The sequence below is a fragment of the Polyodon spathula genome, chromosome 7 (genome assembly GCF_017654505.1).
Source record: "Polyodon spathula isolate WHYD16114869_AA chromosome 7, ASM1765450v1, whole genome shotgun sequence".
NCBI lineage: Eukaryota > Metazoa > Chordata > Actinopteri > Acipenseriformes > Polyodontidae > Polyodon > Polyodon spathula.
The window spans coordinates 34,257,539-34,273,325 of NC_054540.1; the positions used below are offsets into that span (position 1 = coordinate 34,257,539).

The window sequence follows — 15,787 nt, forward strand, 5'->3', positions numbered from 1 at the left end:
TGTTGGTCAAAAAGTCCAATATGTGGGGGAAATTACACCACAATCACCTCATTGGTATTGTACCTCTGCCATGTTGAAACATCCACCTGGTAACCTCTTAAGTAACATTTGAAACATGGTCTGGTCTCATCCTTATAACAAAGCAGCTAATTCCATGTTTACCTTAATTCATAAACTTTACAAACCTTTTAATACACCTTTATCAAAAAGCTGTTGACTAATAAAAATGTATCTATCTGTGTACTCGCTGAGACATGTGTAGCATTGTTTTGCAGCCTTTGTTGGTAGTTCAGAACTGTGAGGTTTTATAAGAATGTGTCTTCATTGAAATATTGCTGTCAGCTGTGGGTTTCCCTTTGGCTTCCACAAGCTGTGTTTATCCTGTCAGGTGTAAGTAACTCAGCTTCTAAGTCACGTGATCTTTAAGAGTTTACCATAGTAAAAGTATAGCAATGTTTAATAAAGCATAGAGAAGGCATGGTGGAGCATAGTAAAGCATATTAAAAAGCACAGCATTCCATGGTAAAGTTCGGTTAATGGCTGGTATAACCATGGGGAAAACCACGAGGAAACTGTAAAATGACCATACAAATGTACTGTGCTAAACTTGTCTAAGAGATGCTTCTGCACATACAGTATATATCTGTGCTTGTGAAAATAAAATGTAAATTACAAAATCTAGAAAAAATACATAAAACACAAAATTACATAAAACCATCTGCAGTTGGGAGTTCTGCATTTATCTGATCCAACTGCAATGGAACTTTCTTCACTTAGCACAGTGTTTTGAGCGCCGAGTATTTGTAATATAAAGGCACGCATTTCTGTCAGTCTTATGTCAAACTTTTTAAATTGGAGGCTGTAGCAAGGCTGGGGCCATGCACACAAGGAGGGGGCTTCTGTGATTGTTGTAAATTCCAGTGATTGTAGAAATAAATAATAGTGGGCTCGGGTTTTAATGGGGAACCTGGTGCTCTATGTGTAGCAGCCTGCTTGCTGTGTCTAGTTGTGGGAACAAGCAGCGTGTGTGTGATTACCAGCTGCAAGCTTCAAATCAGCAGGTGGACGTGGTGCAGCGAGCGTCAGGAATAAAAGGGTGTAGGGGTCAGAGTGCTGCTGAAACATCGGTCCGTCTGTACTGCTGAACAACTGGGTTTAGGAAATGGAGTGACCACCTCCAACGGCTATCAAGTTTCTATCCGAGGTTGGAGGTGGGTGAACTGCCCGAGGGACAGGGAGTTAGTTTCGGCATAGTAGATCCCACCCAGTATAGCAGACAGGTGTGGAAGCAGGACCTCCATTTGTTAGTGAAGTAACGAAAGCCGTCTTCACGGCACCTTTATTTTGATAGGTTTTTGTACTGTGTTTATGTTGCTTTCGTACACCGGGCCGAATGTCCCATTTCTGGTAGCATCACGTGAGGTTCCTGTGTGTAAATAAACCTGTGTGCCAGCAGGGCATGTCAATCTCAACCTTCTGTCTCAGTCCCCTGTCAATCAAGTAGCGAACACGCATACACATCATCCAGAGAAATCAATCAATTATTCCAATTAAAGTACTCCTTACATCAAGGGTAGCAAGACCTCTAGGCACAATGTGTAGGTAATAAGCTCAGCTGTGTCTTATTAAACTCATAGTAAAACCAGGAATGGGTCAAGCTGCTATGCAATCAGTCTTATTTCCATTGCTGTACACTTTCCACAGTTACAGTCTAGAGAACTGCTTGTCCAACTCTGATAAAATCTGGATTTGAAATCTGAATGTGTGGTTAGTGAGAGCATCAGAATCTGTCTGCAGATTCTGCTGTCTAATTCTGTTCCTGTGTTGTAGGTCAGAAGTTGCTGGACTCCTTGGCCGACACATGGGACTTCTTCTTCAGCGACGTCCTGCCGATGCTTCAGGCCATCTTCTATCCTGTACAGGTTTGGCTTTCTTATATTTTAACATAAACCCAAACAATATGAAGGGCCTTTCTTTTAAAGCCAGTACACGGGTGTATTCGGAGGGGATTCAGATAATTTTAATGGTATAAAGATACTAAGAAGCAACCTTATACTGTTAAAACGAATATATTCCTCTCTAAAAACAGCATTATGGGCAAAACAAAGGTAAAAAATGTAGCCGAATGGAAAAAACACCAGTTAAGCATTTAAAACGACTAAGAAACAACCTAATACTTCATTCAAGTTCCTGAATTAAGTCTTATACGGTATGTAGTTTGGTAACGTCATTGTGTGTTTCTCCTTTCTGAATAAAGCGTACTCGTGACGAATTGGAGTAAATGAGATAGCTTTGCGAATGTAGCCTGGTGTATTAATGCGTTGTGAAGCGACCCCTGACCCGGCACCCCTCTTCTCCACAGGGGAAGGAGCCCTCAGTCAGACAGCTGGCTCTCCTGCACTTCAGGAACATCATCACACTCAACATTAAACTGGAGGATGCCATTTCCCGCCCGCGGGCCAGAGTTCCTCCCTCCATCATTCAGATGCTGCTGGTATTACAGGTAGGCTTGTGTTAGCAGGATGGGCTTTAGAGGGGCACTCACCATTTAACTGTTTGGTTGCAATTTAGCGGTAAAGCGTGCACCGTGGTTACCATCAGTGCCGTTATTTGATTTGAGCAATTCAAGACCCCTCAACTCCAGAACAGTGCTTATGCCAGAAGGAACGGGTGAATTCACTTTTCAGATGGTATAAAAAAAAAAAATGAAAGTCCCAATTTTTTAAATGCTTTTTGGCCTTCTACAAAAAGCCCCAAAATTTCTAAAAAAAAAAACGCAGAAAAGGGAATAAACAAACATGGTGCATCAGAATCCCTACTTTCCTGGTGCATGTCCATTATCTGCTCCTACGGGGCCAACGGTCACTTAAAGGGGCAACACAGACATAATAGAGTTTGCTACAGTGCTTCAGCAGGTGCACAGTAAGGCTGGACAGAGGCTATCCAGGCTAGGTTTCTTCTCTGTCTGATCTTGTGATGAAACACATCTTTATTTTTCAAACAGTATCTGTTCTGCCATCTTCTTATTAATGAGCAATATTGCCCATACTGGAATATGAGTGTGTCAAACATCCCCACCCCCCGACTCTCTTTGAATAACTAAATGCATACAGACAGGGTAGGAAAAACAATAACTATGACTAAAATTCTTCGAATGGTTCTTAATACTGGGAGGTAAATGAGTAGTGACGGGGAGACCTTTATTCATTTTAAACAGGGGGGTTGCAGTCACAGACAGATTATAATCTGTGGTGTGAGGTGACACCTGGATTGAGCCTGATGTGCCCCGGTGCATTACAAAATGCCTTGCATTGTTAAAGAGCAACCTGGTACTGGTATTAAATATTCCAGTTGTATCAGTCAGCAGAAGTCTGCTCTCCCAGATGCAGCTGGAAAGACGTCCTGCTTCATTAAGGGTTTCTGCCTCTTGTCTAGCTCTGCTGTTCTGAGAGTTGTATTTCCTTGGCCTGTCTCAAACGCTTTAAGATTTAAAAATAATTCAGTGACACAAAAAGAATTCCCAGCCAATGAAGCATTCTACAGAGCCATCCCACGTCATTATACACTGGAGAGTGATGGAGCCTGTATTATACACCCAGAGATAAATTCAACAAACACAATGGAAACAGCAGACAAGTACAGTCCATTCCCTACCAGGACAGGCTTGATTTACCTGGGGAGCTTTAATTCCAAAAGTTAGTACGGTACATCTTTTTTTTTTTTTTTTTTTTTAATAATATTACTATTAGATATCACTTTTGAATTAGTTTTACTAGATCATTATAGGCCAGTGAAAACGTGATTGTCATGAAAGTAATTTATCTGAAAATAATTGTGGTAACTAAGAAAAAATATATAGATATTTTAATTAACATTTTAGCACCCATTTCACCCTCCTTATGTGAAGTAACCTGGTGTTACCAGTCATGTGACACTCTAAGACTCTGATTGGTCACTTCAAGGTCACATGTTCTTCAATGGGCCAGTTTACAGGTGTGTGTGTGGTTTTTTGTTTTTTTTTCCATGTGAAGTGGCCATGTATGTGCATGTTGGGAAGAAAAACTTGTGAAAGTAACCCCAAAAAACGGACGCGGTATTTATTTTACCTATGAGAATCAAGGAAATTCTTTTGAAATCAACGCCCACTTACACACAGAAACACGAGTTTCTCATGAAAATGCTATTTTGCTCGTTTCACATGCCCTACCTAAAGCCACTGTAAAAGTCACCACGGTCCAAAGGTGGCAGCAGGGAAGTTAGTTTTTTGTTTGCAGTATTTCCCTTATCTGATTGATGTTACAGATAACCCCACCGTTTTCCGTCTTCCCTAAAACTTTGCCTAATGCTAATCATACATGGATCTAAATGTGTTTGATGTTTGATAAACTGCATTGTGGGCTTGTTAATTCAGATGGTTACTGCTACAGTGCAATAGTTCAGAATACACTTGCAAATAGCTTTCCAAACAACTGTCAGAGCGTCATTATTGTAAAGTACTACGAAGTACTATGTTTAAATGTGTATAACTATACTTCCATGCAATTTCTCACAGTTATGTCTGAGCAAAACTTGTGTCCACCCTCCACTTATGTCTTTTGGAGCAATGAAGAGACTCGGGTGTTAATATCCATAATAAGGAAGATGATATGATGAGACAGCTTGATACAATGCACAGCACAAAACTGATTAACGCACTCTCAAAATAAAATGTGGTGTGGAATTTTCACGTCAATATTCCAATACTTTATTTAGCAGTAGTAGTCATACAAGTACAGCACAAATGAGGATGTTATATTTCATATAAAGAGATACAAAATAAGCTAATGAAACAAAAACTTGGTACAAAATAAAAGTACACCGTTGAGTTACAAAAATAAAGAGAACAGTGCATCTCTAATAGCAGGACCCTCTTCATATTGCTGTTGTGCAATTCTGGCTGGTGGCTGAGGTCGCTGTTCCTCCGCTTCACTCACCATCAGCAGCCACTGATGCCTGAACACCTCCTTACGGTCCTGGCACAGATTGTCCAGGATAGACTAGGCAGTAATAATTTGGGGAGCAAACTCGTGGTACACTTCAGTAGTATCCGTTTATTATTAATAAAAATATAACCCCCCACAGATAATGTGTGAAAAGCAGTGTGGGCGACAGCACTAAAACAAAGTATTAAAAAAACAGGTACGATCCATCAGCAAATTACAACTTTATTAACCATTTACGTCAAACATGATGTCATATGGATTTCCTCGGGAGAGACTCTCGTGCATCCTTCTCTACATGTGGAAACAATATTTTGGGGAGTTTCCTGCTAAACTGCACGAGAATCGAACTGAGCCTTTCTCTTCCCCATTTGTTTGCATAACGTTGGGGGGGGGAAGTGGGCGTTCCCAGGAAAATGAAAGGCCTCACATGGAAACGCAAAACGGTTCCAAGCCCATGTTTATTTTTCGAGACAAATGTAAGCGTAAACACACATGTAAACTAAGCCAATTAATACTGGCCTTAAGGTTGCTATGGTGTTACCTGTAACCCAGGAAGTAAACTTTTAGTGGTGTTTATTTTTAAAATACCACAGCAGCTGGACTTGGAATAATATTCTGACAGTGAGAGCCAAGATAATGTTTTTTTTTTTTTTTTTCTCTCGTTTGGGTGATTACAATTGCGAGTATAGCCTAGGTCGGGAATGACTGTTTCATTGACGTGAGATGGCCTGGAATATTGTAGAAGGCAGGATTCAGGTCATGTAGTCTGCTGCTGAGCTTGTTCACTGTCACTGAGAGCTGTTTGATATTCTCTGTGCTGCAGTAGGTGGGGACTGTAGCTGTCTGGCAGTGCCAGTCATGCTGCTGCAACAACTTCAAATTCAGCATTCTAAATTCACTAGTTAAAAAAAAAAAACCTCACTGTGGAACTTTCTATTAATATCATCTTTCATTCTATAAATAATCTCGCTTCTGCTTAAATGTAGCCTCTGAGGTCACCCTGGGATGCTTTTCTGAATATTTCATTGCTTTAATATTATGTGCATTTTATATAACTCTGTATACGCACAGGTCATCATTTATCAGGATCTTCAGGAAAGTGAGTGACTGAGGTGTTTTAATAAGTGACCACTCGGAACTTGCAGCTGTAATTTGTGACGACTGTTTACATGGAAAATCTCTATACAGAATCACACTGAAAGCCAAGTAAAATTTCAGGGAAAAAAAAAAATACAATGGCAAAACAAATATGCAAAAAATCAAGCACCATATTACAGTAAAAAACAGTATCCAGATGCCCCATTAAATTATTGATTAACAGTAGATTGAGTGTTTTTTATTTAAGATGTCATTTATGCATTGGTTTCCCTATGATATCTTTTTACAGCCATTTATAAATAAGTGCTGGTTGATTGAATATTCACATACTTGCCAGAGCACTAATAATTTTCAGAATACATTAAAATATTACCTAATTCACTATGATGCATTCTTTTCTCTTTCCTCACTAGTGGTTGTTGTTTAGACCCTTATCAAAGTTTCTCCTAGTAAAAGCGCAACAAAGTGTAACAAAGCAAACTGAAAGCATCAGTAACATTGGGAAGCATAGAGAGGCATATTAGAAAACATGGCAAACCATGATACTATGGCAAATGAATAGTATAACTGTCCTGGGAACTGGGAAGGATGATCAGTACTCCCTAATGCTCTCGTGCGCTGCACAAAAAGCTATTTATTCAATACCATAACACGCTGCTGGCGGTCATGTTTATCCTGCGTTTCAAATAAAACCCAGAGAAAACAAAACACTGAGCAGGTTGCTGCACGTGGCGTGTTTGCAGCCATGGGAATGGAACTGCATGTCCTCTTTGTTATTTGTGGCACTCGGGCCTCGGCTTTCTTTTGAGGATTTATAGTTTTTTTTATCCCAGGCACGTTCATTCAACAACACACTGAATCATTTTCCTGAAAACTGTGCCGAGTATCCCCAGTGGTCTTAGCCTTCCCCTTAGCGGTTGTTTCCTCTCTCAGCTCTGCAAAATATCGGAGGAAGCTGACACTTCAGGAGGACACCTCTGCCCTCTTGCAGTATTTGATGCTTGTAGCTGGTTATTTAATCACTGTCTGAAGAATGCCACAGTAATAATAAAAAAAAAAAAAAACAGCATCCAGGTAGCGTGAACTACGCTTCATAGGTGGAAATATCAGTGGTGGTTTCCCTGAGTAATTAAGCTACTCCTAATTATAGACTGCAGGAGATGTTTCAGCCAAGTAATTTACACCTGCTGTACACCAAAAAAAACTAATAAATAAATACCTGAGACACCTCTCGGAATTCCCTTCAACTGCAATTCAAAACGTTGACATCACAATCGGCCACCTCCTCTTTTCAATGTACAAGACTAAATAAGGTTTAGTTATGAATAACAAAATGACAGAACCACTCCAAATTAGGAAGGGAACCATAAAAAAGTGTCTTTTTATATTCTGTAGCTAGTAAGGGTCTTCCAGCTATCATTTGAGCTTGGCTGAGTGAGTCCCTTTAAAAGACCTACATACTGCCTGCTTTGAAAAACCTGTTATTGAAGTATAGGAGAGATACACAGTAGATTTTCAACATCCTTGAGAAAGAAAGAGAAGCTCACCCAACACTGGGTTCACTGGCCTGTCCTGACACCCTCTGGGTCCATAATGTGTCTATTTGTTAGCTTATCAGATATTCAGTTATATACCCTATAGTGTCTGTATTGTCAGGAAGCCACACCTATCCTTTTTGCATTAAAGTAAAAGGTTTCAGCTCACGGTAGTTCTCTCTGACCACATTGTACTCCTCATTTCCTGTACAGGTTTCTGACAACAAGAGCTTCCTCTCCTCCAAAAATCAGGGGCAGAAAGGCTAAGCATGATTACTGCAGGCATGCCCATACAGTAATAGAGATGTCATTTATAATTAAGGAGATACCAGAACTAAAGATCAGCATATGTATCTACAGCAATACTGACTGAAGTAAGAAATTGAAGTGGTTCCACTTAAGGAACGCATCATTCATTTTAAGAAAGAATAAAGACAGAAAATCCACTGTATGTACTGCAAAACAGAGTCAGGGTGTTGGAGACACTGCTTCTGTCAGTCTTAAAACAACCTTTACTTGTACCTCCTTTTCATGAGCAGCAATTGACTGCCAGTCCCAGCTGATCCGGGTTCTCCGACATTCCTCCCCCATTGCTAGTCTACCCGAGCCGAGTGAAGAGACTCCGTTTCCATGCAATGTGCGTTTGATGGATGTTGGGAGTTCTTTTGTTTACCAAACCGAAAAGATGGATGCTATTGCTTTGCTTCCGTTAACCCTAACAATTCTTTGGAGCTTTTTGTTACTAAAAAAACATACGAGAACATTAAAGCATGGAGAAACATGCTCACCCTGGATGTGGATTCAATGTTAACGCCCACTCGTCACTTGATTGGTCAGTGTTGTGACATACACATGACTCATCACTTAATTGCTCAGTGTTGTGGCGTACACGCCCACTCGTCACTTGATTGGTCAGTGTTGTGGCGTACTTCCACCCATCCCACTTTGGCCTATTTTGGAAAAGGGTCCGAAAAAAATCTGGGCCAGTTCAGATTGGCAACCAATGCGGGTTGGCTGAATTAACATGGAAACGCAGAATCAGGGGCAGCGTGGTTTTGAAGCCAGGTGCATGGAAACGAGGTATTGAGCTCTACAAAACCAGCCTCAATAGTTCTCTTTGGAGACTGTTCTCATGCTATTACTAACAGTAACTAACTTTCTACAAAACTAACAGTATATTTCTATTTAAAAAGTTATTTGTATTTAATTTTTGGTAAATAATCATATGGTTAGTCACAAAATGCAAACTTTGTTACAGTATGTATGTCAAGTCAAAAGAGGTCAAACAATGACCTTTTATTTTACTTCTTATGTCAGATCAATAGATACACCTCAATGCATTTTAAGTATGTGAGGATCCAGTGCAATACATTTTATAATCAACATGCATTTAACAAAAGTTATTTTATGGATCATGCCATTTTGTAGTAATGATGTGTATTAAATTATGTCTCAAAAGTGAACGTTCAGTGTAGCTATTCCCTCCAAACACACTATAAACACCGCCTTGCTCACTTAGGTTACACAACCACATCAATAGAATTTAAGAAAGAAGTGGTGAAGAGGCAGGAAGGATGTAGCAGGTGGTTAAAGTCTGCAGAGATGAAGAGTATCTGTCTGGGATTACTTTGTCTCTGAGCTGGAACACCCCAGAAGAATGACCTTCAAAATTACACCTCTGGATCGAAAAAATCTCCCTTTTTTTGGCTTGTCAATTTTTTATTTTTTATTTTTTTTAGAAAAATGACATGTGTATTAATGCACACCCATTTTGTGCTAAAGTGAAATGTTAAAAAGTAATTTAATTCAAAGGTAAACCAGTTTACAAAATGTAACAATTATCTTTAAATATGTTTAAGTGAAAAAAAATGAATCTGCTGTCTTGTGCCTTGCTGGAAAAATGAGAGCTTGGGTATAGAAATCTATCCTGTTTATAAGTCGTTCTCAGATTTTATAAGACTCCCAAAACTGCCTAGAAAGTTGACCTATATACTGGTTCGCTAATATCATTAAAAAAAAAAAAAAAAAAAAGTAAGCCCATTTTTGTAAATCTAAAACAGCTTTATTACTAAAATAACATTATTGTATATGCTTCATTTGTTTTATGTAAGTTACCTCTAGATTTGCAGAATGTTTAATACAAGTAAAACGACCAGCACTCGCTGTTGCTGAATGCTTTGCACTCCAACACACTTCTAATTCATTAAGTATGCAGTTGCAAATATTGCACTGAAGGCTTTGCCAACTGGAAACAAACATAGGTCTACAGTCCTAAATCACACACAGGAAATGACACGGAACAGATACAATTGAAGGGTTAAGAGGGGGCTGGTTTAACAAGGGAATAAAACAAAGGAAAAACATTATCAAAGACATCCATTCTGAAGCGTGTGTGATTTCAGTGCTCAATTACCAGTGAGGATGACCAGGGACTAGTGTTCTGCAAATTGATTGGCTGGCCAAGTCAACGAGCCGTGAAACTCAGGAGACGTGTCTGTCACAGGAGAGTGTGAGAAATGCATCTCAAGGGCCTCTATTCTGTATTGTGTAAGGAGTGGAGTTCTGTAGTTTTGACAGTAGCTTCCAATACCTTTTAAATTGATGTTTGGTTTTTAAATGTCCTGTCATTTATTTGATGGTGTTTGAAGTCATTCTTAGTGGTTCTGTGTCCAGTTGCTCAAGTGTTGTGTTGCATCTTTACGGTGTTGTTCCAGTCTTGCATGTTTAGCATTCTCCTCTGTATCTCTTTACCTGGCTTTGAGCTTTCTGTAAGCCTGCCTGAAAACCCCCAAGCTCCAGCTCTGAACAGACTTCTCCCTTCAATTCAAACAGTGTGATCTTTCAACTAGTCTCCAAGCCAGGTAAAAGACAAATAACTCTACAGAAGCCAGGCCCACTCCAAATGGGTTGCTGGTCGCTCCGGCCTTGACTGTGTGAATAATTAAACAGTAGAGCTAATCATGGTGTGATGTCATTTAAATCTGATACAAGCTAGCTGTTATAAGCAATTTCATACAAACTGTCTGAAACAAAGACATTTCTGGTGGCTGTATAACCACTGTCTGCTATATATTATAAAGACATTTCAGATGGCTGTATCACATCAATATCAGGGTCTACTATATATTATAAACAGGGCTTGAAGTTTTCAGAAGTTTTTTATTACTTGACTTCAAACTTATTTTGAGCCCATTCTGTTTCATAGTTAAACTAAGCTGTTAATTACAAAACTGTGTCACTTGTTTATACCTTCATATCTTGGCTGAGCCTGGTTGGGTTTCATTTAATCTTTATTCCAGAGACATGACAAATTAAGTTAATTTCTCATCACTGATCCTAATTGCATTTCATTCTTGTAGTTGCCTAGTTTATCGTTGTGCTTTTGTTATTTTCACTCATTTGTCACAGTTGTCCTGACATTTTCTTTTCAGCAAAAAATACCCAGCACAGAATGTACAATGATAGCAAGTCCAGCATTTAAAATGTCCTTGATTTGTAGCAAAGAAATAATCTTAAACCCAGCCTTAAATTAGTCATTTGCTCTTTATTAGGATGCAGGACAGCTTAACAACTACTAATTAACATTTAAAGAGGTAGAAATTTGGAAAATAAGAACTGAAAAGTTTAAGCCCTAATTATAAAGCGATTCCAGGTGTATAACAATAGGGTGTGCTATAGCTGTATATATATATATACTTAGCTAATATATATATATATATATATATATATATATATATATATATATATATATAATATATATATAGTGAAAGGATTGGCCATAGTTTGGGTTCGTGCCCCTTTAAAAACGTGACCCAGAGATGGAATCCTTGATTTAAGCACTTCTGTGCAGTTTTATTCAAAATACAAACAAACAAACACCTAGCTCTTACAAGCACTTGCAGCAGGTCCCTGACTGTCTCGCAGGACAGATAAGCGGTTTACCATAAAACTAAACACCACACAGTACTTAATTTGACTGCTCAGACACAGAGTAATCCTTCCCATGTCCTTCTACTCAGAAGCCTCAAGCAGGCTGGCTGCACTCCTTTTAAACCCTGCAGCTGGCTGTAATGAACAATAATGGCCAGGTGCAGGTGATAATTAACAATGAATAAAACAATTAAATTAAACAATTAGCTTGGCAGGGAGGCTTTTTAACCCAGTCCCTGCCATAAAACAAACATTTTTACATTGCAGGCCGCCTGTCCTGCTACATCCGTTACTATATATATATATATATATATATATATATATATATATATATATATATATATATATATATATACACACACACACACACACACACACACACACACACACACACACACACAGTGCCTTGAAAAAGAATTCAGACCCCTGACCAAGGGTGGCTGTATCGCATCAATATCAGGGCCTGCCATATATTCTAAAAGCATTTCAGATAACTGTTTTACATCAATATCAAGGTCTACTATATATTATAAAGACATTTCAGATGGCTGTATCACATCACTATCAGTATTGTATAGCAGTTACATTAAGTAACAAATGTATTCTATTAAAAAATACAGTATTCCTTATGAAGTACATCATGAAGTGTAGGTTCCATGGGGCCTACAATGACCCGATACATCTAGACACCCCGGCTAGCCCCTGTGAGAGTCATGCCGTTCTGCCTTGCAGGGGGTACACGAGTCCAAGGGAGGGACGGAAGACTACTTGAAGCTTGAGGCCCTTATCCAGAAGGTTGTCTCTCCGTACCTGGGAACCCACGGGCTCTTCTCTGACAACGGCCAAGTCACTCACTGCACCTGTGTTCTGGGTAAGTCATGTTCTGTAAGGACAGTTGTTATCAACACTTGTCATGGATTGGCATTTCAGCCCGTTGAATTGAATGGAAAAGCAAGGGCTGGATGTGAACCACATACCATACGTTTCAAAGTTGAAGGCCGTACCATTCAGCTAAAGAGCGAACTTTCCTGCCGTCCTCCAAACTTTTGCCAACTCTTCACAGATTTGTTCAGTTTTCTATCTGGTAGTTCTGACCAGGAGCTTTCTTTTCCTCCACAGAGACGCGTTACCTCCGGCGCTGCACCAAGGCGGGCGAGGTGATCGGGAAGAATCCAGTGGTGCGCTCCAAGAGCTACAACAACCCCATGCTGACCCCCGTGGTGGAGTATGAGTGTGAAGTGGGCTCCGCCGGCAGCACGGGCATCAGGAGGCACTCCGTCTCCGAAATGACCTCCTGCCTCGGGTTGCAGGGCTACTCCAACCTCACCACCATCATGGACGCTGGCTCCAAAACCTCCATGGCCAAAACCAACCAATCTGGTGAGCAGGACCTGTCAGGAGGGGGAGGAGCTTCTACAACCTCCAATCCAATACTCTTCTTTGAGCAGGACCCCGGGGTGGACCAGCACGCTGCCTCCCTGAACCCCTTGCATTCTTCCAGCCCCGAGACCACAGTGGACCAAATCTTGGAGTCCATAGACTCTGACTCAGAGGGCATTTTTATTGATTTCAGCCACCGATGCTCCAACTCTCCCGGGTACAGCAGGGAGACGAGCAGACAGAGCGTGGTGTAGGAACGCACAGAGAAGTGGAGCAGAGTTGTTCTGTGACAATCAGCAATGCAGAAGTCAAGATTTGCCAGATTGCCTGTCAGAATATCTCAATTTGATTGATTTTGTTTTGTTTTGTTTTGTTTTCCTTTTCCTTCTGAAACAACTTTTTTTTTCCACCTATTTCATGCCTAATATAGACCTGTATAAGAGCTAAGATTGATAAACAGGAAGATTAAAATGTAGGGAAGAGTAAATGAGAGATAGTAAGAGACCAGGTCACATTAGGGACATACGGGTAGATCATCTCCCAACTGAAACGGTCTGACAAAGAGTCTTTGCTGTGCATTAACTGAGAAGTATACTGTCCCATTGAGACATTGAGCAGAGCTGTTGATTACTGTACTACCAATGAAGCATTGAATTGATTTTACAACACTTCCCCTATCAGACTGTCTATGGTACTGGCCGTGTCGATTTGAGTTACTGATTCCTTGCAAACCAACCCGTACCTGAAGATCTGCCAACAGTGGTCAATGAATCTCCTCCTAGCAGCTGATGAGTTAATAATACTGAGGCTCTCAAAAGTATTCACCCCCTTGGACTTTTCCACATTTTGTTGTGTTACAACATGGAATCAAAATGGATTTATTAATTAATTTAGAACAATTTGTTGACATTATGGACTTTTTTTGTATTGATCAGTGGCAAAAACTCTAAATGAAATACATTTTGATTCCACGTTGTAACAGAATAAAAGGTGAAAAAGTCCAAGGGGGAGTGAATACTTATGAGAGCCATGGTACCTCTCCACTTCAAAGCTTGCTCTTGAATTGAACGGTAAGACGTTCATTTTTGAACCGCATGGCCCTTGCCTTTCCATTCAGTTCAATGGGATGCCGATTCATTGCAGGGGTCTCTTGGTAATTCCAAGAACTTGATTAAAAAGCTCTGGTGCAAGAGCATTGATAGCTAGAGCTCCATCGCTAAATCTCAGTGTAATTTACACAGGGGACACGGCAGGGAAATGTCCCCCACACATTGCAGCAGTACTACACCTTCTGTTTCTCAATACTGTATTCGTATAATCACTAGTCACTACAGTCTCCACTAGGACCCAGTGGAAACAGCAGTCAACTGATGCAGCTGTGGCGTTTTAAACACTGATAACAGAATTTGAATAGTGTTTGGTTTGTGCAGCTGCTATCTGAATGTGATTAGTATAGAACTGTTCAGATTGTAGGTCAGTTAGGAAAACCCCTTTTTATTCATATATCATTCGTTTTTGCTAGTTTTGCTATGAAAGTTTAATCAATGATGTGTATAGCTGATAATTGAGCTGTACAGCATACTTTAAAACTTTTATGGGCGCTATAAATCTATGCCATCGAATTGTTTCAAGAAAATCGTTAAGAAATCCTGCAGATATACAGTGGTTCACAGCACAGCTTTTTTGGCCTGAAAATATCATGTATGTTATAAAATATATATAATCTTAAAAGTATGGGGGCAACCATTGGTAGAGTGTGAATATTTTCCAGTGGTATATAAACCAGTACACATGCCAGTAATCCATTAAACTCGGAAGATACGAGTCTCAAAGGCACATAATTGCATTTGACAAAATACTTTACAAAGTGGAGAACAAGAGAACATGTGCAGGCAATAACCGTATTTCAAAAGAAGCTTTGACAGTTCATCTGAAATAAAATTTAACTGTTAATAAACCACTGACACATTCATCTTAATCTCGATGAACGTGTCACCTTACCACAATGCATGCACAATGCTACTGTAACCTGCAGTGCAACAGCACCACTTGCTGGGAGAAAAGGGTATGGCTGGCAGGCCCTAATAAAGAACAAGAATAGAATGGGTAAATTACCTGTTTCCATAAGCAACAGACTCGTTTGATTTGAGAATCTTGTCAGTCATCAACTTAGGACCATAGGCAATATCAGTGTTAGGATGTTCTCTGTTAAATCAGACGGGTCCCTTAATTCATACAATGCGTATGGTGCCTGGTTAATGTGACACCCTATAATATGAAAATGATCATGGTGGTGGCACAATTCCACCTACTCTTAACTGATCATAGAAAGTATTCAAATGTGTTTGTCAGATTGTTTATTTATCCAGGTGGGTCATTTCAGCTTACATGGACAAACAGGAGAATCTGGCTAACAAAAATTGGTCAACAGTTATCAAAATTGACATTTTTACCACCTTCAGACACACTCAAAACATGGGGTGCATGAGTTACACAGCTTGCCTTGTGCATGAACGAGACATGAGAACAGAACAGGAGGCATTCGGCCCAACTCAGCTCATCCGGTTCCCAACAGCTGATTGATCTTGAAACTTTTTCAATTAAAGGATCCCTGTGATTCTGCTTCAACAGCATGACTAGGTAGTCCATTCCATCCCTTCACCTGCCCTGGCACCATTTTGTCAATCATAAGCAGTTTATAGATCATCAGAGGAGGAACAACCTTTGCAGAATGTGGTCTACCTGAACTAGAGTGACCCAGGCACAGCCAATAGGTTCTCGTTTAGAAGGGAGAGGACAGGCAATGCATTCTTGAAGTCAGGACAACTTGTGCTATTAAAACAACCTTTTAATTGGAGAATG

At 39.9% G+C, this 15,787-nt stretch overlaps 1 protein-coding gene across 3 annotated transcripts in view; it reads left to right on the forward strand.

Moving 5' to 3' along the window:
* Positions 1-13,762, forward strand: part of LOC121318568 (proline-rich protein 5-like) — a 65,144-nt gene extending 51,382 nt beyond the window's left edge. For all 3 annotated transcript variants that reach the window (XM_041255381.1, XM_041255380.1, XM_041255379.1), the window contains 4 exons: positions 1,831-1,922; positions 2,363-2,503; positions 12,278-12,416; positions 12,665-13,762. In XM_041255381.1, coding sequence (XP_041111315.1) covers positions 1,831-1,922; positions 2,363-2,503; positions 12,278-12,416; positions 12,665-13,179 — 887 coding nt within the window. In that variant the 3' untranslated portion in view covers positions 13,180-13,762. The remainder of the gene's footprint in view (positions 1-1,830; positions 1,923-2,362; positions 2,504-12,277; positions 12,417-12,664) is intronic.
* Positions 13,763-15,787: the final 2,025 nt, after the last annotated feature.